This window comes from Cornus florida, unplaced genomic scaffold (assembly GCF_030987335.1).
Source record: "Cornus florida cultivar Cherokee Brave unplaced genomic scaffold, ASM3098733v1 CherokeeBrave_3.0.0_Hap2_Chr11, whole genome shotgun sequence".
NCBI lineage: Eukaryota > Viridiplantae > Streptophyta > Magnoliopsida > Cornales > Cornaceae > Cornus > Cornus florida.
Window position 1 is genome coordinate 80,491,535 of NW_026775581.1, and position 24,955 is coordinate 80,516,489.

The following is a 24,955-nucleotide window of genomic DNA, read 5'->3' on the forward strand; positions in this document are numbered from 1 at the left end:
CCCCTACGATGTAAACCCTAGCATATATCCATCCGAAACGGGGCTTCGCTTCACACGTGGGGTGTGGGGGCTTTGCTTCACACGTGGGGTGTGTGTGGGTGCCGCAAGTGGACCTTTCTTTTAAAGAGGATGGCTGACTGCAGACTATCCTTATACGATTGTAGATGTAAAATTAAGAGATAATATTATCCTTTTTATTTATTGACTATTATTAATTCGCTCTCCTCTTTGATCACGTGTATATATCTTTCTTTTCTTTTTCTTTTCTTTTTTTGCAATAATTTTTTTATTAATGATGGATTATGTATATATTAAATATTATCTATTTATACTTTAAATGTGGATTTTCATGACGGTAAATTTTAATTGAAGTAAATTATAAAATTAAATTTTCTAGAAGTGAATGGTTTAGTAAAGAGAGGGGGAGAAAAGTATAGTGGTGATGGATAATAATTACACTTATTGAATTTTAGTGAAAGTAAAATTGTATAATTGAGTTTTTGTTATTTGTAAATTATAGAAGTGAATGATTTAGTAGATAGAAAGAGAGAAGCATAGTGGTGATGGGATAATTACACTTTAGAGATAAGATGGTTTAATGAGTGATAGATAATTATAGATAATAAAAGTGGATAAATGATTGATTTTGATATATAAAAAAGGAAAAAAGTATAGAATAAACTCGAAAAAAAAAAGAGGAAAGAATGAATCCGTTTAAAAGACAATTCAAAGGAAAAAAAAAAAATTTATATATATATAATAATAGCTATTTACTGTTACATATATAGACATACAATGGAAAGATAAGAGAGAATAATACTCCATAAACAAAATAGAGTAATATTGTCTTATAAAATAATATTTTAATGCTCAATAAAAGTAGGAGAGTGTATTATATACATAGGTTACATATATAGACATACAATGAAAAGATAAGGGAGAATAATGGTCAATAAACAGAAGAGAATAATATTGTCTTATAAAATAAGATTTTAATGCTCCATAAAAGTAAGAGAGTGTATTATATATATATATATATAGACATATAAGAGATAATAATAGTCATTAAACAAAAGAGGGTAATATTGTCGTATGCCTATTTTTTCAATCAATCACATCTGTGACTGTCTAAGTACGGTCGTTACCGTCCCTGTAATTAGCAATCCTCTTATTTTAATTTTTTTTGTTTTTTTATCTTTTTCCCTTTTTTTCTTTTTTTCTTTTCAAAAATCCTAGCAAACACACCACTATTTGGTCACCTAATTAAAATTTTAATTTGCAACAAAATTTATCCCTTTTTTGTGGTGTATTTTTTTAGTTGTCAAGTCAAATTAATAAAATTAAAATGTAAAGAAATAAAAAATACGAACCCAACTTTACCCTTTCACACATGATTAGCTCAACACATAACTAAACTACATTCTTTATGATATTTTTTTTAGTTGGTACTCACACACACATATTTCATTGAGGGTCAAACTCATAATCTTTCTTTAAAAAGTAAGAGTGTGGTACCACTAGGCACTTCGTTCAAACACACAAACAAATCATTAGTTTCTGAACTTTGAACCCTAGTTTTTGTAAACGACAAGAGCAATTGTGCTATATCACATGCTATAAACTCAACAAAAATGCTAGAGTGGTTCAAACCAACCATATTTTTTCACAATTAGATTACTAAAGTGAAGAAGGTCAAATCCTTAACATTTCTTTGAAAAGTAGAGGTTTGGTACCATTAGGCATGTCATTCAAACACACAAACAAATCATTAGTTTCTGAACTTTAAACCCCAATTTTTGTAAATGACAAAAGCAATTGTGTTCTATCACATACCATAAGCTCAACAAAAATGCTAGATTGGTTCAAATCAACCATATTTTTTTTACAATTAGATCACTAAAGTGAAGAGTGAACCCCTAACATTCCTTTGAAAAGTAGAGGCCTAGTACCAATAGGCACTTCGTTCAAACACACAAACAAATCATTAGTTTATGAACTCTGAACCCTAGTTTTTGTAAACGACAAGAGCAATTGTGTTCTATCACACACCATAAGCTCAACAAAAATGCTAGAGTGGTTCAAGCCAACCATATTTTTTCCCAGTTAGATCACTAAAGTGAAAACTTAAAGGAATTTTAACATTGAAGCTCAAGGTAAGTGTGATTTATGTTTGGTTTCCTTTTATGTGTATTGATTTTGTACCAATATGTATTAGAATTTTTGTTATTCATGTTTAATGGTTTATGTAAGTTTTTTTTTTTTTTTTTTTTACATAATCGGAGTTTTTAGGGTTTTGTCCTTACTAGTCACCAAGACATCGTGTAAAACGTCCACTCCACATTGGTTAGGTAAAGTTCGTGGTTTCACCTGTGAGTGTGGCCCTAATAAATTGCTAGGTAAATTACACTTACATTCCCTGAGATTTGGGCAAATCTCACATGAGTAGAGCGTTTGAAGTTTATTACTCTGACCTTCCTTAAAACTATAAAAGGTTAATTATACCCTTATATGTAATATATTTTTATAATACAAAATATATTATAAAATCTTTAAAAAAAAATTAATTTTCTATCACATCTCTATTATTACTCTCTCTCTCCTCTTTACCACCGTTACCCCCTCCTAAAAAATATATTGTAAAAAAATAAAATAAAATAAGTGTAGGGGCAACTTGGTCATTTTATGAATTTTTTTTACAAGTTTTGATAGAGAGGGGGGGTTATTGAGTATACACCCAAACCATAAGGGAGGTTAAAGCAATAAATCTAAAACGTTCCACTTGTGTGAGATTTGCCCAAATTTCAGGGGAGGTCAGTGTAATTTACCCTACATTATTTGTACTTAAAGGAAGTTGAACCTTATACCTGACGTTTCATAAGGCACCAGGTCCAAATGACTTACCACTAGAGCCAACCCCTTGGTGTTATGGTTTATTTAAGTTCATGTGTGTTACTAACATATTTTTGGATTATTCATATTTTAAAAAAAAAAAATTTTAAATTTGGCGAGTGTGTTTTATACTCTGTATTAGGGTTTCTATTATGCATTTAATCTTTGTCACGATGAAAAAAATATTTTCAAAAGAATATAATCTTTAACGCTTTTAAAGTTTATTTTCATTTTGACTCGTCATACATTAACAAATACACATGGCTACATTGAAAGCCATTGGTGTCAATAGCTCCATTTAATTCTTAATTACATACTTTAGATGGCATTCCACACCAAAATTTGATACCCTATTAAATTTGTGCATTAGACGCGTTATCTACATAAAACATCCCATGTGAGGGTCGTCTTGTAGAAAAAATTAGGATGCCACGAAAACATGTCTGAATATTTTTTAATAATCAAGACATAATTACATAAACAAGTCGCAAAGAGTGAAGAATAGTTGGTCACTATGATTTGGTATAAACAAATTTATAACACAGATTCATAAACAAATGGAGGAATCAGAAGCAAGAGCTAACATAATATAAACGATTGAGGAATCGTGAGATACGATGTTCCCGTGCAAACAAATGCATAAACGAATATTTCCATTCACCAAACATGCATTACAAAATTATGAGATACAATACGTTTGTGCTAAAATTTTCCCATTCACCAACCAAACCCTAAACCAAAAGTGCATTGCAAAACCACGACAACATAATCCTTACCTCATTGTCGAGTTTTCGACGGTGGGAGATTAAATATGCAATTTTTGGTGGAGAGATGATCTAAAACGATGCAAGATTTCGGTGGAGATGGTCGAATATGTTAAACCGTGAGCCCTAAGGTTGAGATGAAACCATGAACCGATGTTGTATCAGTTCCATTACTCAAAGCAGTGTTTTGTATAATGACAATATATATCACCTTTTCAACGATTCTTTCTTTTAAAAAATGAAGGTCAAATACGTAATTTCACATTAACCCAACACCATGCCGTCTTGGGAAGGTTTGCCACTTTTTAATGGTTTCGAGAGTCCTAAGTTGCATAATTTACAATTGATGCATAGTTTAAGAGGTTTTTCTATAGATGCACATTTTGTGAGAAGTTACTTTATAGCAACAATAAATCTAAAAAGATAATTAATTTATTAAATCAAAAATAAAGAAAACGAATTATTGAATGAAATAAAATTATAGTATTTGGAAAGTAGATCAAGAAGCCAAAATGGCCAAACTTCCCATTCAATATCAGAGGCTATTCCGCTTATTTCATTACTACTTACAAACTATAACGAGTCTAGCAAAGTTCGCTGACTCCTTTCCCTTTTGATCCAATGGGGGACCGTTTGTTTAATTATAAAGTTTGTTGTTTTACGAAAAAAAAAATAATAATAATAAAATTTAATAAAAATAATTAATTCATCAATTTTTGTAAATTATTTTATATGTTCCATCCGATAGACTCGATTTCAACCTTAACCTCAACCTCAACCTCAACCTTAACCTCAGACACGAAAACATAAAAATAAAAAATATATATTCTACTTAAAAAGTATATTTTAAAAAAAAAAAAATTTTACGTCACCAAACCATATTGTTGTACTTGGCACTTGCTACTTCTTCAACAACTCCCCGTACCATAACATTCACGAGCTATTACTTCATCATAGGAGGACATGCCTTCAATGGTAGAGATTTTTTTTTTTTTTTTGGTTTTTAGAGTAAATAGAATTTTCAAAGATGGGCATTTGTGGAATAAATATTAATTGGGTACTTATTGACATTTAAATTTTTTATTTTGTAACTAATCATAATTTCTTTACTTTATGGTCACTTAAAGAGCGATTTTGTTTAGATCTTATAACTAGAATCTGATTTTTTTATTGTTTATTTTTGTGAGTAATAAGAGCAAAACAATAAAAGGAGTGCTAATTGCAGTCATGGGTTCTACAAATATTACTTTTTTTAGACAAAAATACCCTTTTAAGTTATGTAGCCTTTCTTCTTCTCTCCTCTTTTAATGTGCGCACGCTTGTGTGTATATATATAAAATAACTAATGATATTAGAATGGATTCTGAAAAAAATAAATAAATAAATAAATAAATAAATAAAATAAGAAGAAAGAAGCTAGATATGATAATTCATTCACAAGAGATGGACTCTGAGAAAAAAAAAAAGAGCTATATATATATATTCTAAGATTTTTAAAAAATACAAATTTGGTTATATCTATCTATACTATTATAAAAGTGTAAAGAATTTCTTTACATTTTTAGATTTTTTAAAAATACAAAATAATTTTTATTAAATACTTTACATCATAATATATACTTATATACTATTTAGAATTTCAATAGCCACTTATATTTTTATTTTTTCTATACATTTTTAACAATTTTGAATTAGAGCATTTATTTAATGGTTAAAATAAAGAGTTAATAAAAGTACTTTTTATAACTAAATACACACATAATGGAATCAATATTCAGAAAAAGGGAAAAAAAGAAAAGAAAAGAAAAACAATTTTTATCCCACTTTTTAAAAAGCAACCCATTTTCCTTCCCAAAAAATTCCATGCCCTAATCCACAATATTAAAAAAAAAAAAAAAAAAAAAAAAAAAAAAAAAAAAACCACTAAAAGTGTTAAGAATTTCTTAACATTTTTTAATTTCAAATTTTATTGTGTAAAGCACTTTCTCTACTTCTTAATTTTTTAATTTATTTTTTCATAAAAATGTCTCATTAAATTATGTAATTATTTATACATTTTTTTTACTGATGCAATTCTTGAACTTCTAACACAATAGTATGAAGATATTCAAGTTCTCATTAAATTATGTAATAATTCATACCATAATGAGACTTTCTTTTTTTTTTTTTTTTGTTGAAATGTATTTTTTGGATACATATATTTATACCTAAAATAATTTATTTTTTATTCTAAAAATGTAAAGAATTTTTTGAATTTCTAATCGTTTTTCATATTTGTTAAATAAAATAATTTTGTTAAATGTATCTTTTTGGTTATATAGCTATACCTAAAATAATATATTTTTTATTCTAAAAGTGTAAAGAATTTTTTGAATTTCTAAACTTTTTTCATATTTTTTAAAATTAAAAAATAAGGTTTTTGATTTGATTCAAAGTGTACAAAATATTTTCTAATACAATTTCTTATTTGATTAAATATAGTTTTTAATCGTAATAATTGCAATTCAATTGCTCTTAATTATGATTTAACATTTGTGCCTTTTGATATTTTTTTCACTGTTTTAACTAAAAAGTAGAAGTTGTAAATAGTCTGCTAGCTTGAATTACACAAAATTGTTTCTGAATTTGAGAGAATCTATGGAGTTGCATTAATGGAGAATTATCTATATCTTTTGATTGGCCGAAAAGGAAAGCAAAGCTTTTCTCTTTGATATTTTATTTGCTTTCCTCTTTTAATGTTTTATAGCTATGGTGTTTTTATCCAATTATTTATTACCAATTTTTTATTGTTGTGAGACTTACATATTCTTTCTTATACATGATAACAATATATTCTAACATTTCTGCTTTTAACTTTCAAGAAACATTGCTTCAATAAAATGAATCCACCTTGTTGACCAACTGTTAAGGTTTTGATTGGAATTTTGGAGGGGAAGTGGATAATGAACATTAATGGTTAATACATACTCTTTAATCATAACAAATTTATAATCAAATATTAGTATTTTAAGCTTTTTTTCCATGTAAATCTTTTAACTAATCTCTTGTTTGCACTTGACTATTTATTTATTTTCTTTTTTCTTAGTCCCTTTTTATGGTTTTGCATGAATTATGCCTTACGTGAAAGCCATGGAACTTGTTGATGGAATGATTATGAATCTAATGTTAGAAACGGGGGCATTAAAAACATAAACTTTGGATGAGATTTGAAATAGATTCCGTTAATAATTTTTTACGGATCTTTAGACAAGCGCGTTTCTCTCCGTAAGGAGATGATTGTGGTATATTTACTTTCTGAAATCCGTTTCCGGATGAATGAGAAATTAGCTCCAAAGTGTAGTGTTTTGATAAGCCTAAATGGGTATGCAAAATGTGGGAAGTGTTTGTCCCAGATGGAAAAAAATGTTGAAACAAATTGAAATTTAAATAAGCTGAGTTTAGGATTTGGGCTTGGGCTTGGGCCTAATTGTAAAGTCCAGATTATTCTTTTTTGGAATTTTGGATTGGGCCTAATTTTGGGCTGGACTTATTTAAATGGGTTTCACAAATGTGTGGGGTTTTTGGGTGGTTGGTTTTTTTGAATTAAAAAAACTACTTTTTAGTTTTTCTAAAAGGTTACACCTTTTAAATTAAAAAACCACTTTTAGTTTTTTCCAAAGGGTTACACCTTTTTCCGAACCATCATAACCCATAGTTGCACCCACTCGAAAAGGCACATTGCAACCTATTGGAATGGATGTGTCTATTGGTGAACAGACACCATGTGAACCATTGCAACCTATTGGAATGGATGTGTCTAGTGGTGAATAGACACCATGTGAACCATTGCAACCTATTACAATGGCTGTGTCCAATGATGAAAAGACGCACCCCATTCGAAAAGGCATTTCTGTTTCTATAAATACCCCCCTTTAGATCATTTGCAATTCATTTCATTTTCATTTTCTTCTATCTCCCTCTCTAGACTAGAACCCAACCCAAGTGGGTTCAAACCTTAGGTTAAGTGGTTCGAGCCACTTCGATCCTAATCCAATTTCGTCGAGCTATATTAAGATTGGTCCGAACCATTTGGTTCGGATTACACCCAATTCAGCATTTATATAGTATATAGATGCATTTTTGAGTCAGAGAGAGTATTACACGGAGAAGGTTCGCCGTATCCACGAGTTTGTAGTGCTACTACTGGTGGATGTAAACCGTTGTATCCTTGGAGATAGACGCCACTGAGTCCGTTAGCACCATAGCGGGGCGAATCTGTCTTAAGGACATAGTATCCAATACTAGCCTCGGTCCAGGTTCATTCATTGCATATTATTATTATTTTATTACTTTATTTTGTATATTTAATTAAATATAGAGTTGCATATTTAATTAATGATTTATTAGCATATTGTTAATTATCTCATGACATATTAGTATAAAGGTTGTTATATTTTAAAAGTCACATTAAACATATATTTTACCAACAATCTTAAGACAGAATCCTTCCTTGCGTAGATTTTATTATATGTTTCTATTCAAGATATAAACAAGTAGATATTATACTAATAGTTGAGATATGATAAAATAATGTTATATACATTATTATATGATAATATGTTAAATATTAATGCATTCAATATTATGTGAAATTGAAGCATGTTATATAAGTGGATTATTGAATTATTCAATATTGGTTGAATTATTTACTTTTGTAATATGATATTATGAAGTATATGACATTACCTTAAACATGTATCAACTAGAGGTGAAAAAAGATACTTCGTTACTTTTATCATTGGTTGCACAAGATACCGTTATGTGTATTTGCCACGAAGCAAAGATGAAACCTTAGAAATGTGACACCATATGAATTATAAAAAATTCGAAGACCTTCTTATAAATTCTTAAAAATGTGGGAGTGTCTAACTAAGGTTGTACTTTCTCCTAAGAAAGTTAAAGTGAGACCTATAATGTGGCAACCTTGTGGGTGGGTGTGCCGTGGGTAGGTGCAAGAGGCACTGACATGTTATCACATTGAGCAAGTTACAGGTGCACAGTCCCACACCACCTACGTAAGGGAAAGGTAAAGTGATTTTATGTAGTGGTGTTATCTCCAATTGGTACGAGGCCTTTTGAGATAAAACCCAATAACAAAATCGTGCAGGCTTGATCCCAAAGTGAACAATATCATACTATATAGTGGAGTGGATCGTTACATAAAACCTTTGGTAGGTTATAACATCAGTACATATCATTTTCTTGTAGGCTAGAACGTCTACATCTTTTGGTCCTAATTTTCTAGCATGTTTATTGGAGAATGAGCCACAAATCTTTTTTCTTAGATTAGTTATGTGATATAATTAATCATATGGTATAATATTATTTATCTGAGTTCAATATTATTTATATAAGTGCTTACTTTTAATTGAGATTATAATATTAAACTATGTAGTAGAATTACTTAATGTGCATAGTAATTTAATTTTACAATATAGTTGATTTAATGTTTGATATTATTAATTTTGTATGAGTTCATGACTGGTTTGTGTATTTAATACAATAGACAAAAATTGATTAGTCTAAGTATGTCAATTCTTCCAATAGTCAAGGGAGAAAGATCTATACTAGTGTCTAAGACACGTATAGCTGTGAATGGACTAAATAAGAAAAGATTTTTCAATAATTCTAAAGAGTTTAATGTTATGGATACACTAAGTTAGTACACTGAGACAAGCTAAATCAAACTAGTTAACTCTAATGTACAATTTAGCTAAAAGCTAAAATGTTACTGAGTTGCAAACAAGGTAGCTTAGTTATAAGCTAAAATGATTAATGAGGTGCACAGAACCTAAGAGGAAGATGGAAAATCTATTAGTTGGTTCTAGCTCTCAACTTGATAGTAAAAAACACGAGGGTGATGAGTAGCTATTTTAGCCATAAGCTATTTGAGCTATTCATCATATCTGCTTATGTAGGAGGGAATAATACTACTTATAAAGTAGTAGTTTTTGAAGAATATTCTTTAAAACAAATTACTCTACTACCAAGGTAGACTACTTAGATAAGTGTGTACTAAAACTATGAACTACTAGAATTGATAGCTAAACAAACTTAACTTCAAGCTAGCGGTAATAGCTAAAAAGTGGGTACTCATCATAACCTAGTAGTGAAATATGAGAAGAGTGTACTTAATCTAAGCTAGTAATGATAGTTAAGAACTCACTTTTGACTAGTAATGATAGCTAAGAAGTGAGTGCTTACTCTGTGGTGATTGTATCCAAAACTTAAATAATAAGATAATTATTTGCTTAAATGATTGAGTTATGTGATGTGTGACACATGAAAGGTTATAACATGTTAATATGACTGACTTAATATGAACCTATAACTCAATTTACAAATATAAAAGAAGTAAAAGCAAATATTAATTAGAACCCATTGTAATTAATATCTTTAGCATTAATTCACGGTAACGTCGGTGAATTATTATAAGAATATGCTAAAGATAAAGTGAGTACATATGCACTAGAGACTATTGTATATGCTTGTTGAGAAGCGAATATGGAACCTTAAAAAGGTAGATGAGGTAAAGTATTTAATATATGGTACTTTCATAGTTGAAAAATCATAATAAATACATTAGAGATAAAATTTCAGGATTATCCCAAAGTTGTGGGGAGATATTATCCATAGATGAAATTTGTTACGAGTCACTCATCTTAACAGAAATACTTATAAATGTAGGGTTCTTAATCCTAAGAAATTTTGGATAGAACCAAAAATCATTTATAGTATTATAATAATAGTGCATGTTGTTTCCTATGAGGAAAATATTATGGAACAACTAGAAAAGTTCTTTTCCAGCAGAAGAGCTGAGTTATTTGTTCTAGTTGAAGAGTAAAGTGTGCAAGCTTATAAGTCCTTGAGTGGATTAAAACTAGTACCAAGACAATGACATAAATGTGATGTATAAGTCATTGTATGCCTTAAAAAAAAAAAAAATAAAAAAAAAATAAAAAAAAAAAAATAATTATTATTAATGATATACTAATTAGTATATGTGATATGAAAGATTTAACATCTAATAACATAGTATATTCTCAATAGAGTGAGATTGAGATAAAACTAGTTATGATAACAAAAGCCTAGCTAACTTTTGTAGATGTAAATCTCAAATATAAATACTAGTCAAAGTATATCATTGGTTGAGATTACAAGGCATCTTAATAACTGTGTTTAATTGCACATTTTCAATCCAGGATCGGATCACTAAAAAACAATAAATTGGGTAGTTGAGATACACCCTAAATCCAATATTGCATAGATCGAGGTATCTAACTAAATTGGAGGTGTAACAGTGATGCAATCTGGATATGGGATATTAAAGACTTCAAATCCAATAGTGGATATGTCTTTTATATTAAAGGTGTAGTTCTATGTTCTTAATATAACTCAAAGTTAGAAACTTTGAATAAATCAAATAGGGAAGTCAATAGACTTCACTTAGAGGAAAATTCAAAGTAAGTCTACACCTGTACCACTAAAGAAAATGATATTACTAACAATAAGCAATTTTAGGGCACAAAGTATACAGTTGCTCTCACCTGGAGAAATCTCTGCAGAGTGTAATATTTCTAAACACAACCTTGTGGCCACATATAAAATTGAAGGTTGTACTAGAGAGCAATTGTACAGTTCATCAAGGGGAATGGGGTTTAAAGCCGAAAGCTAACGAGTCACCTTAATGGAAACCCAACCTAGCTGACTGGAGATCCCAACATCTAGGTTCAAAGGGACAACAGCAATTCTGAGTGACTCACCAGAAGCACTGGGAAGATATAAATCTTCTACCCATTTCTATGATGAGACAGTGCTGCCTACAGCGATGATCAGGATAAGCTACGCTTTTAATGACTCTTATACCTTGAAAATTCAAGTGGGGTTTGGTAGGATACTCTTAATAAGAAGTTACCTATATGAGTGTGAAGTGGGGCCGCTTCTATGAGAACTATAAAGGCTAAGTTTTCTAGAGCACTCATTGAATACAAGGACTTGTTCAGGGCCAAAATGAACACAACAATGAGAACCAACTTTGTGAGGAAAGCTACTGCGTGTTTGTTATTGTCTTGGTTTACACAAACGGCTGAACAGTTCAAGACATCGTGTTCACTGGTTAGCCAGTAAATCCGATAGCAATACACTAGGGAAGGTTCAAAGCCAAAAGCCACCTATCCTGATGCAGTAACTTTTCGATTATACTCTCTCTAGTGTCTGCATAATCATCTTTTGCATTTTACGCAAATTTCCATTCATGTGGGGGATTGTTAGAAACGGGGGTATTAAAAACATAAACTTTGGATGAGATTTGAAATAGATTCCGTTAATAATTTTTTACGGATCTCTAGACAAGCGCGTTTCTCTCCGTAAGGAGATGATTGTGGTATATTTATTTTCTGAAATCCGTTTCCGGATGAATGAGAAATTAGCTCCAAAGTGTAGTGTTTTGATAAGCCTAAATGGGTATGCAAAATGTGGGAAGTGTTTGTCCCAGATGGAAAAAATGTTGAAACAAATTGAAATTTAAATAAGCTGAGTTTACGATTTGGGCTTGGGCTTGGGCCTAATTGTAAAGTCCAAATTATTCTTTTTTGGAATTTTGGATTGGGCCTAATTTTGGGCTGGGCTTATTTAAATGGGTTTCACAAATGAGTGGGGTTTTTGGGTGGTTGGTTTTTTGAATTAAAAAAACTACTTTTTAGTTTTTCTAAAAGGTTACACCTTTTAAATTAAAAAACCACTTTTAGTTTTTTCCAAAGGGTTACACCTTTTTCCGAACCATCATAACCCATAGTTGCACCCACTCGAAAAGGCACATTGCAACCTATTGGAATGGATGTGTCTATTGGTGAACAGACACCATGTGAACCATTGCAACCTATTGGAATGGATGTGTCTAGTGGTGAATAGACACCATGTGAACCATTGCAACCTATTGCAATGGTTGTGTCCAATGATGAAAAGACGCACCCTATTCGAAAAGGCATTTCTGTTTCTATAAATACCCCCCTTTAGATCATTTGCAATTCATTTCATTTTCATTTTCTTCTATCTCCCTCTCTAGACTAGAACCCAACCCAAGTAGGTTCAAACCTTAGGTTAAGTGGTTCGAGCCACTTCGATCCTAATCCAATTTCATCGAGCTATATTAAGATTGGTCCGAACCATTTGGTTCGGATTACACCCAATTCAGCATTTATATAGTATATAGATGCATTTTTGAGTCAGAGAGAGTATTACACGGAGGAGGTTCGCCGTATCCACGAGTTTGTAGTGATACTACTGGTGGATGTAAACCGTTGTATCCTGGGAGATAGACGTCACTGAGTCCGTTAGCACCATAGCGGGGCGAATCTGTCTTAAGGACATAGTATCCAATACTAGCCTCGGTCCAGGTTCATTCCTTGCATATTATTATTATTTTATTGCTTTATTTTGTATATTTAATTAAATATAGAGTTGCATATTTAATTAATGATTTATTAGCATATTGTTAATTATCTCATGACATATTAGTATAAATGTTGTTATATCTTAAAAGTCACATTAAGCATATATTTTACCAACATCTAATACATCCATGGGATCTGAATTGTCCTCCTCAACTTGAAAGATTTAAAATCTTAAACAAGGTCATTTCATATCTAGAATTTTAGTAAAAGATTAAAAAATTATAGGATCTAAATTAGACATTTGATTTCTGATGTGTAAACTCCTGAGGAAATCCCATAATAATTATAATTGATGTTGTATAAGTTTTTAGGTATATATATATACTATTTTCTATTCTAAAAGTGTAAAGAATTTCTTAACATTTTTTTTTTTTGTCTCGTGAAAAAGTTCATTAAAGTATAATAATTCATGCCTCATTAATAGTATAGATTATAAATGTATATATTATATATGACCTAAGATTTTATGAAAAAAGTTGAGGAAGGCCAAAAGAACATGTTTTTAATCCGATTAATTATAATATTTGATTGTTCAGATCTTTAACTCTTTTTATATATGTATATATTTAAACCATAATTTTTATATGAAAGTGATATTAAAAGTATTTTTAAATCAAATTAATTATACTTTTTATTCTTTATATTCTCAAATATAAAAAAGGAAAAAAACCTTAAAAGAAAAAATATATATATTCCAACAGAAAGATATGAAAAAAGTTTAGAAATTCAAAAAATTATTTACAATTTTAGAATATATTTATTTTTATTTTTATTTTTATTTTTAATGAGGACTTGAGTTTGGTTGTTCATGTTATCCAAAGCCTTCAATTGTTTTGGTTTTCATTTGATTTGCATTTGTTAATTCAATTTTTAAAACATTTTTGCTTAATTTTTCTTGGTCCCTTTTCTTGAAAAAATTTAGATGGTATTTGTATGTCAACTTGTTTCTTTGAGTTTTGAATTGCTATTTTTTCTTTTTTCTTTCTCCATTGTATTTATTTTTTGAAAGTTCGTTCATCTCAAGAAACTTGAGTACATGAAAGGAAAATCTTAACAAAAATGTTATAATGTTATAGAAAGAAGAAGTGTCTTATTTCTTATAATGCAAAATGCTGGAAGGTTATTCCTTTTGTGCTTGATCCACGTGGATCAAGCACAAAAGGAATAACCTTCCAGCATTTTGCATATATATATATATATATATTATCAATTATATTTCAGTGATGATCAAAGGATTATTAGGTTTCGTTCAACAAATTGACAATTATTGAGTTTTCCTGTATTCGTGTTGAAGTACTTATTTGAATATGAGTATTTTGTTGTATTCTTCTTTTTGACTACATGTACTCTTTTTCTTTTTCTTTTTTAATGAGGACTTGAGTTTGGTTGTCCATATTATCCGGAGCCTTCAATTGTTTTGGTTTTCATTTGATTTACATTTGTTAATTCAATTTTTAAAACATTTTTGCTTAATTTAGATAATATTTGTACGTCAACATGTTTATGTGAGTTTTGGATTGCTATTTTTTTTTTTTTCTTTCTCCATTGTATTTTTTTTTTGAAAGTTAACTTGAATCCATGAAAGAAAAGCTTTAACAAAAATGTTATAAAGGAATTGTTTTACTAAAAGATTTCTACATAGAATGATTATAGATAAAAGTATGATAAAACTAAAAAAAATATTTAATACAAGTAACAAAAACGCAAATTAAAAATAGAAGCTCATTTGTGATATAAATGACATATGAAGATATATTTTCGTATTCCTTACTTCACATTGAAAAGCATCAAATCAAATAAATTATAGTTTATCAACTTAATCCCTGATCAAATAATTTTTTTAAAAAATTATTATAATCTTTTTAATAACTTGGATTTACACCACGTGCATATATACATAGATATTTCTTTTTACAATTATCCTTAGTGAATGAATTATTTCCTTTTTTAAAAAAAAAAAATCCATTTATACAAAGATACTTGTAAAATTTAAAAATAAAAACAAAAAGAAACATATATATATAGGAAAAAACAAAAAGGGAAAGAAAAAAAAAAAAGGAAAGAATTTATTCACTCAAGGATAGTTGTAAGAAGAAATATATTAATCGATCTCAGAATCCATCTTGTACTATTATTTTCTCGCTATTTTTTTAACCTTTCTTTTTATTCTTTTGGGATTTTTTTCTTGCTTTTTTTTTTTTTTTCCCCTATTTATATTTGTTTTCCATTTTTAGAATACATTCACATGACACTAGTTATTTTAGTGTGTGTGTATATATATATACACACACACCCGCACACATCCCCATATGAATTGATTAAAAGATGAGAGAATAATAAAAGTTAGATAATTCAAAAGGGTATTTTTGTCTAAAAAATTAATATTTGCATAGTCCCATGAAATATAATTGGATCCTCTAAGTTAAATCTTCCTAAGTTATCCTAAGTTGAATTCTCTGCGGATTGACACGTGACATTTAAAATATATCTATTGGTTCTGTTGTAAACCACGGCAACTAATTTAAGGAAAATTTGAAAAGTACACCGTTTTGAGATAAAGAAAATTTACCAAAGTCTAAAAACTACACTATTTTAAAATAAGAAAATCCATCATACTTTAACGATGTTAATGTCGTTCTCTCTCTCTTATCTTTTCCGAAAAAGATTGCTCCTTTCTTCTCCTTTTGCTTATTTTCACTATTAGGGGAATATTTCGGGTCAAAAATGAATGTGCAAATTAAAAGCCTCTAATAGATTTTGCAGTTTAAATTTCAAAAAATAGATGAATTTTGTAATTTAAATTTCAGAAAAAGAGAGAAAAAATAGTGGAATTTTGCAATTTAGATTTTAGAAAAAGATAATGAACTAGAGCAATTTTGCAATTACAATTTCCAAGAGGAGAGAGAGGGAGCGATCTTTTCCGGAAAAGATAAGGGAGAGAAAATGACGATAACATTAAAGGACGAAGAACTTTTCTTATTTAAAAAAGGTGCAGTTTTCAAACTTTGGTAATTTTTTTTAATCTCAAAATGGTATAGTTTTCAAACTTTCTTTAATTTGCACCTTCATTTTTTGTCCAAAATATTCCCCCAATAGTGGGAATAAGCAAGAGAAGAGAGAGTGAGCGATCTTTTTCGGAAAAGATAAGGGAGAGAGAACGACATTAATGTAGTTAAAGTACGAAGAATTTTCCTTATTTAAAAAAGGACTTTCTTTAATTTGCACCTTCATTTTTTGTCCAAAATATTCCCCTAATAGTGGGAATAAGCAAAAGAAGAGAGAGTGAGTGATCTTTTTCGGAAAAGATAAGAGAGAGAGAACGATATTAATGTAGTTAAAGTACGAAGAATTTTCCTTATTTAAAAAAAGTGCAGTTTTTGGTAAATTTTTGTTATCTCAAAACTGTGCAGCTTTCAAACTTTCTTTAAATTAGTTGAGGTAGTTTAATACAAGCCGTAAATAGATTTTAAATGTCACGTGTTAATCTGCTAAGAATATTAGGATAACTTATAAAATATTTAACTTAGATACTAATCCTAACCGCGACTGCAATTAAAACTCCTCAAATTATTATTGATGAGTTTAGTGGGCTCTTATAAATCTCTATACCGAACATATCACTTTATTGGTATGCTTACCCAATAAAATCACATTATATCACCATATCAATTTATCACCATTATATATGGTGGGACAAAATGGACTCAATTTATTGGGCGGACGTGTCAATAATGTATCATATCAATTTATCACCATTGTATATGACGACAATGGACTCAATTTATTGAGTAGTGTATTTTTATTGTGTGAACATATCAATGACGTCGGAAGCTCTCACACCCAATATTTACCCCCATTTCATTTCATTTGTTTCCAATATTTTATACAAACACAACACATCATTCTTTTTTTCCTTTTTCTTTTTTCTTTCATTCAACACATCAAAAATTTTATAGCAAACACAAAAAGAAAAAAGAAAATCATACTCCTCCCATTCCTTTATTTTCTGTTCGTTTCTTTCCAACAAGCTGGGCCTAGATCCACCTTTCTTTAACATCAACTTGGATTATGTGGCCCATTCTCTCCCTCTCTGTGACTCTCTCTTTCTCTCTCATACCCACATTTAACTTTCTGACCGACACTTTCCTCATTTTTCTCGCTCCGTATCTGCGCATTTTCTTTACTTATATTTCTGATTTGAAATATCCACGTTACTCTCTCTGCATCTTTTGCTTTCTCGTTCTTTCTATAATCAGCATCTGAAATTTCTCTCATTTTGTGTCTCCCTCTGTATCTATAGATCACATATATCTCAGCTTTTGAGATTCAAATGTTACATTTGGGAGGTCCTCGTGTTCACTTTCTCTCTCTAATATTGTGACAATCAGAATCTATAGGTTTTTCTCATTTGCCTTTTTTCCGAATGCGTGATGAGTATCTGCAATTCTCTCATGCATTATTTATTAATCTCTTTTCACAAGAATCTTTCGAAGATCTGATCATTGCGTTTCCAAGTTCTGATCTTTATTCCAATCATGTTGTGAGTGTTGTAATTTAGGGCATTTGCGTCCAGATCTCAAGTTTCAATCAGCTGTGGCGGAGATCTAGGGTTTTATTTTAGCCCTTTTCTGGGTTGTTTATTCTATCAACCATGGTTCTGATTTAAGGGTTTATGTGTCATCCATCGATCGTGTGTGTTGCAATGTGGAAGCAATTTTTCAGTAGACTGAGCTGATTATAGCTATCGATTTTAGCGATATTTCTAAGATCTGTTCTTCGTCCAAATTATGTTGTAATTTAGGGCATTTGCGTCCAGATCTAGAGTTTGAATCAGCTATGTCGGAGGTCTAGGGTTTGTTTGTAGCCCTTTCTGGGGTTATTTCATCAATCGACATGGTTCTCATCTAAGGGTTTATGGTTTATTAATCGACTGTGTTGCAATGTTGAAGCAATTTCTCAGTAAACTCCCTCGGAAGTCATCGAAATCCGAGCATGTTGATTTGGCAAGGAGTGGTTCTGCCAATGATTCGGTCTCTCCACGCAGAAATTTTCAACGCACCAGCAGTGGGACAATGGTTTCGGGCCGGCCAAATACGGTCAAACGGATGTCATCAGCAGTGTTTCCGGCAAGTGTGGTTGCTGGAATTGAGCCTCTGTTAGCATTCAAAGATGTTCCTAGTTCAGAAAAATTGAATCTCTTTATCAGTAAGGTGAGTCTCTGTTGTGTGGTTTTTGACTTCACTGACCCAAGTAAGAATACAACAGAGAAAGATCTTAAGCGCCTAACATTGATAGAGCTTGTTGACTTTGTTGCTTCTGGACCTCCGAGGTTTACAGAACCCGCAATCTTGGCAATGTGTAAAATGTGTGCTAATAACCTGTTTAGGGTCTTTCCTCCTAATTATAGGTCTAACTTGAGTGGTAGCGAAAATGATGATGATGAACCAATGTTCGATCCTGCTTGGTCACATCTACAAATTGTGTATGACCTACTGCTTAAATTTGTGACTTCTTCTTCCCTTGAAGCAAAGGTAGGGAAAAAGTATATAAATCATTCATTTATTTCGAGATTGCTAGACCTATTTGATTCTGAGGACCCAAGAGAAAGAGAGTGTCTGAAAACTATTCTGCATAGGATTTACGGCAAGTTCATGGTTCACAGGCCTTTTATAAGGAGGAGCATAAGCAATATCTTTTATCGATTTGTATTTGAAACTGAGCGGCATAATGGGATTGCTGAGTTGTTGGAGATTTTTGGGAGTGTGATTAGTGGGTTTGCATTGCCTTTGAAGGAGGAGCACAAGATCTTTCTGTGGAGGGCTTTGATACCTCTGCACAAGCCAAAATCATTGGGGGTATACTTTCAGCAATTGTCATTCTGTATTACACAGTTTCTAGAGAAGGAACCAAAGTTAACTAGCTCTGTGATAAATGGATTGTTGAAATACTGGCCAATTACAAATAGCCAAAAGGAGGTAATGTTCCTGGGCGAGTTGGAAGAGATTCTGGAAGCAATTAACATGGTGGAGTTTCAAAAGGTCATGGTTCCGTTATTCTGGCGGATGGGATGCTGCATCAACAGTTTTCACTTTCAGGTGTCTTCTTCTTCATCTTCATTTTTTTTAGCTCCCTTTGATAAGCTTATTCTCTAGATTGTTCTTATTTGGCTTGGCAATTTTATCTTTATTCTTCTTGTGCCCCTTCACCACCACCGATGACCCTTTTTTATTGGTTTAATCAAGGATTCTGTAGCTTGCATTTTTTTTTTGCTTTTCCAATCATTTCCTCTTTCATCATATATTGCATGACAACTAATTTGTAGTTTTAAGGAAGATTATTGATATAATTTAAATTATTATGTTTACACACATGTAATTATGGACCAGAAAAGGTACAATCATGTTTTCACCCTCCCACTTTCACTCCATGCCCTAGTTACTAGTAGAAACATTATTGTAGCCCAAGGTTCTGAAGTTCAATGATTGACTTTCTGAAATTCTGCAATGAAGATTCAAGTTTGAGACCCATCTGTCACAACTTATGTTAATTCTTGCACACTTTTTAGTTGAATGAGCAGGAATGCATCTAGACCGTGTTCTTAAAATATCGGGTTTCTATCAGGGTGTGCTTTAGTTCCTTTTTCTAGATATAGTAAACAGTCAACGCTCCAGAGTGCATCAGTTGATTATTTTATGTAATAGTTTTGTATGATTTACATCCATAAGCCACCTAACGGTTAAATGGAAAGACATATAGGAATACAAATTCAAAGTTGTGGACGTTAGAAATCGGCTAAAGTCACAAAAAACATAAATTATTGAAAAATTGGCTATAACTTATAAGGATGGTTGAGCCTCAGAAGAGTTTGATAGGCTTGATTCTTGATGCTAAGAAGAATATCATGGCAATCAAGAAAAGTACACAGGTTCAGATGTCAAAGTGATTTTAGATAGTATGTTAAAATGGTGTTTATAACTTGGAGAGAGAATTACCTCATAATTTGAGTGAAAGAGGATGATGCCAACATGTAGTTTTTTCAGATCACACAGTAAACTCTCATTTGAGAGGGAATTGTATGAGTGTAGATTGATGAGTAGTTTAGGAGGAATGAGGGTCAAGGGAGGGTTAGGCATCTTCACTGTAAAATGTTCCTAGGATTGGCTTGTCAAAGAATGCCTTCAATGGAATCAGAGCTTTATGTATTACTCATGATCTAATAGAATGGATTGAAAGACTCTTTTAGGTTTAGGCAAGAAAATGGAAAAGGATTAGAGGATTTTAACAGTGATCCCCAATCAGATCAAGATGGTCAAGCAACATGGCAATTTCTTCATATTATAAATCATAACTGCTGGTGAATGGTGGATGTGCTTCACTTGATTTTTCGGACAAAAAGTACAGTGAATACCCAGGATACCAAGCTAGTTAGTTTGGTGGGTAGTTAATGATTTCATAATAATGGCATTGTTTTGGAAATTGGAGACTGGTTGTGGAGTCAAAAGATGTTCTTGAGGGAGAGAGATTCAGGTTTTGGATTTGGTGCTCATAGCTAATAAGTTTTGCTCGGACTCGAGCCTTCGTGAGATACTATAGTGTAAATCTGCAAGCTAGGTTTCAAAAAGCTTCTTTTGATATCATGGGTTTTTTTATTTTATTATATATATATATATTGGAGAAAGGTGGATTTTGGATTTAGAGAAGATGGATAGTTGACTTACCAGAAGAAAAGGTGGATAGATGCTTTTGCTTGCATCCTTATTATGTATGAGTGTCACCCTTTTTGGTTATTTTTTTCCAGGGAGTCCTTGAGAAGGATTATATACATATTTTTTTAGTTTGAAAAATAGGCTGATAGATGGCTTGAGCTTGTTGGTTGACAAGGCAACAGGAGGCAGATTCTTGGAAGGGGATAATGTTGCTCTCGTTATTCACTGGCAAGTAATTTATTTTTTGTTAGGGGATAATGTTGGTAATAATGTCTTAGCATGGATTGATGTTGGCAGTCCTAAAGCTTTGGAGTTTTTTAATATACCGTCTGAGGAAGTTTCCAAGTACCTTGTTCCTTGGAAAAGGATCACAACCTAGCCAACACTAGTTATGTGTTATTGCATATTTTTAGTGTATTATATCTGTAAAACACAGTCAATTTGTATAAGGTGGTCTGTTTTGTTTGTTATTTGTATCTCTTTTGGGATGATTGAATTTTCTTTATATTAACCAAGTATGTCAACAAGGAACTAACTTATATATTTTCTTCCAAATTCAATCATTTCAGGTGGCTGAGAGGGCACTGTTCCTCTGGAACAATGACCAAATTGTCAACCTGATTGCACATAACCGACATGTCATCATGCCAATCATATTCCCAGCCCTGGAAAAGAATATCGAGAGCCACTGGAACCAAGCAGTGCTCAACTTAAGCCTAAATGTGAAGAAGATGTGTGCAGAGATGGATGATGTGCTGTTTCTGGCATGTGATGCCCATTTCAGGGAGGAACAGGCAAACCTAACATTGGAAGCAAAGAAGCGGAAGGAAGCATGGGAGTGCCTAGAGAATGCAGCAAGTCGCCAGCCAATATCTGGAAATACTGCTGTACTGGTAACTCCTTAGCAATCTCTGTTGCCTGTTAAGTGGTATTTGATCTGCTTGACCTAGTGCGTTTTCTTTTGTTTGCTTTTTTTTTTTTTTTTTTTTTGGGGTTGTGGGAGAACAAGAGATGTATGGATGTGACTGGCTGTTGTCTGGGAGTGGCATTTTTTGGGATTGTTCGGTGACAGCCTGTTGTTGTAACTTGTTTGATCCCACGTATTCCACTTTACCGAAGTGTTATTTGCTTCAGTGGAGAATCCATGGTTAAGACCATGTAGTTTAGTAGGTTAAACAAATTAACATCATTTGTCAGCTCTGTCTGTGTGTGCGCTCCAGTGGTGGGTGCTATTTGAGTTACAAACTCGGCAAATCTTGAAAAATTAGCCTCTTTGAACTTATGAACTCATACTTAAAAAAAAAAAATAGGAACCAGTGTATTCACTCTGGCCAACCCTTTTTCAATATTTTTTTTTGTTTGTTTGTTTTTGCTATGGAATAATGGAAGCTTTAGAGAATATTACCCAAAAAGAAAAAAGAAAGTAGAACAGGTTACTAACCTACCACTAAGTCTGAATGATTGTTCGAGAATGATGAAGGCAAAAGAGTCAGTCAAGCTATTACTTGGGAGTTCTGTTTATTCAGTCTATTTTACACCATATTTTCTTTTGTAATTATCTATTTTAGCAGTGTTAATGATTGTTTTGGCCTTTTCTGTTTTTCATCAAGTGCTCTCAACTTGAATCTTTTCATCTTCAGTGCTGCTCTTCATCTCACTTAGCTGTGGCTTTAGTTGTTCTGGTCATGTGATCCCACAAAGCCTCCTGCAAAAGCATTTATTTCCACCACTTTGTTATTTACTTCAGTAGCCTCCATTTGCCCTTTAGTTTCACAATGCTAATAACTTTCTTATATATATATATATATATCTTTGGACCTCCTATTGTTTAACAATGTAATTAGATCCAATTTCATTTTTTTGCTTAGAAATCACATCAGAAAGGAGGGGGAAAAAAAATAGGGGGTAAGAATTTGCAGCAGTAAAAACTCCAGTCTCTATCTCTTTATGTGTTTTTTCTTCTAGGACATGTGAATAATGCATTGATTTTATTTATTTACTAGCCTCTAGAAAACCAGTTTAGGTAGGTAGTACATTATTCTCGTGACTGGTGGTGGGTATTTCATGACTTGGCGTCAAATCAGATTAGAAAACCAGGATGTGGTACTGTTTTTCTACTTTTACAACTTTACTAATAAAGCTACTTCTACCGAATCTAAAGTGATTAGATCCACCACAAAATGGTTCAAGATACACCATGTGACTTCACAAAAATGAATTAGACAACCGAAGAAATATGGCACTCTTTTATTGCTAGGAAAAGATCGTAACCTTATGGTCGAATTTTTTTTTTTTTTTTTTTTTAATTCTTAAATTCTTCCAACCACCATTATTCTGAATTTATGGTTGTAAGGTAAATCATATCTCGAACCTATTGACCGCTCAACCCATGGCTAGACATTGGGAACAGTTCCGCCATGGAGGTTTATCGACAAGTTGGGAACAGAAAAGTCCAAATTTTAGTGGTTGAATTATACCTTCAACATGGTAAAGAAAAAAAACAATTGTACATTCAACAATCTGAATTATACACATTTGCAAGAACCATGTGTGTTATACTGTTATCTTGAAGTGTAATTGAATGAGTGGTAATGCGAAGTCTGAGATACAAGTTTCTGCATAGGGCCTGCTCGGGTAATGCTTTTATTTCGTGTTTTTTGTTTTTGTTAGTTTACTGTAACGAAATAAAAGCACAAAGCATGTTTGCTAATGTTTGTCTTTTGCTTCGTGTTTTTTATTTTTGCTAGTGTACTGTAGCGAATTAAAAGTACGAAACATATTTGGTAATATTGTTATCATTTAAATACTACCTTTTGAAAAAAAGCTAAAATTGAAAGCATAAAAATTATACTTTTGGTTGCTTTCGCACTATAGCAAAACACTGTTGAAAAAAAAAAAAGACAACAAAAGATTCTTTCTAAAATAACATTCATTTTTTTAAACTTACTACACTTTTTACCAGACATTCATATTTTTGCTTCTGTAAATCTTGCAACAAATTTACGTTATCAAACAAGTTACGAAATAGAATTGAACACACTCTAAAGCAAAAACACCACTTATATTTCAAGTCAAAGCAAAAACACGAAACAAAAGCTATTGTCAAACGGGCCCTAAATCTGTTGCTCTCTAGAATCTCAGTGGTTATAGTTACATTTTAGTTACTACTCATAAAAATCTTGATCCACCCTTTCTAATTCCGGAATCAAAAATTGAAACTTGCAACACTCTAGGTTGTTTATTTTTTTCTCAGAATAATAGGTTTATTCAATACTCCCATAATTTTTGCTCTCCAACAATATTAAATGAAAAAAATGATCAAAAAACAATATTGACAAAAAGGTAGGCAATGCTGTGCTGGGTTGGAAAGTGGGCCCAAAAATTATATTGGACCCAAATGTATTTGTTACGTTCACTTCATTTTGAAGTCCAATAATATCGGCAGGAGAAAAAAAAAAAAAAAAAAAAAGAATAGGTCCAATAATTATACAAATGAGATTATGTGGACAAATTAAAAAGTGGAGGTCAGTTTTGGAACCTTGAGACAGCGATTTCTTTAAGGGGTAAAATCATAAAATTGGGGTACTATTCCAAATAATTATATAATATCTAATAGTATCAAATAATCCTCAGTTCGAATAAAACTGATTATTTGATCCCATTTTATTTTGAATGCTTTAACTAGGTTGTGAAATGACAAAATTAATTTTACTATTTTACTTTTAATTTAAAAGCTAAAAAGGGTATATGTAGAGGCATTTTGGTCATAATATGAAGAGTAGTACATGCTCCTTTTTTCATGAAATTTACTTTAGTACAGCGGGATATATTTATAAATTTCATAGTTCAAGGGGTTTTGTAATTTTACCCTTTTATGAATCTAAGTATAAATGGAATTGGAGTAAATAAAATATCTTTTAAGATGTCATAACATTACAAATAAACAAATGAATAATAACTTTTTATTATTTTATTTTAAAAGTATTAAATAATTCAAGGGCAAAATTCTAGGATATAACAACTTTCGTTAATGTCACCTAACAACATTTTCTTAATGGAGACAACAGTGTAACTTTAAAACTACGGGAGAACATGTCGTGCTTTC

The 24,955-nt window shown here is 31.3% G+C and overlaps 1 protein-coding gene across 1 annotated transcript; it reads left to right on the top strand.

Annotated features, from left to right (window-relative positions):
* The first annotated feature begins 17,245 nt into the window (after nucleotides 1–17,245).
* On the top strand, nucleotides 17,246–22,132 carry LOC132282330 (serine/threonine protein phosphatase 2A 57 kDa regulatory subunit B' kappa isoform). Its single transcript, XM_059783966.1, has 2 exons — nucleotides 17,246–19,239; nucleotides 21,420–22,132. The coding sequence occupies exons 1-2, from the start codon at nucleotides 18,085–18,087 to the stop codon at nucleotides 21,753–21,755; spliced, it is 1,491 nt and encodes a 496-aa protein (XP_059639949.1). The 5' UTR covers nucleotides 17,246–18,084; the 3' UTR covers nucleotides 21,756–22,132.
* The last annotated feature ends 2,823 nt before the right edge of the window (nucleotides 22,133–24,955 follow it).

Coding starts and splice junctions, on each gene's coding strand:
- LOC132282330 (XM_059783966.1), top strand. CDS start 18,085: ATGTTGAAGCAATTTCTCAGTAAACTCCCTCGGAAGTCATCGAAATCC. Junction 19,240..21,419: donor TCAACAGTTTTCACTTTCAG/GTGTCTTCTTCT, acceptor CAATCATTTCAG/GTGGCTGAGAGGGCACTGTT.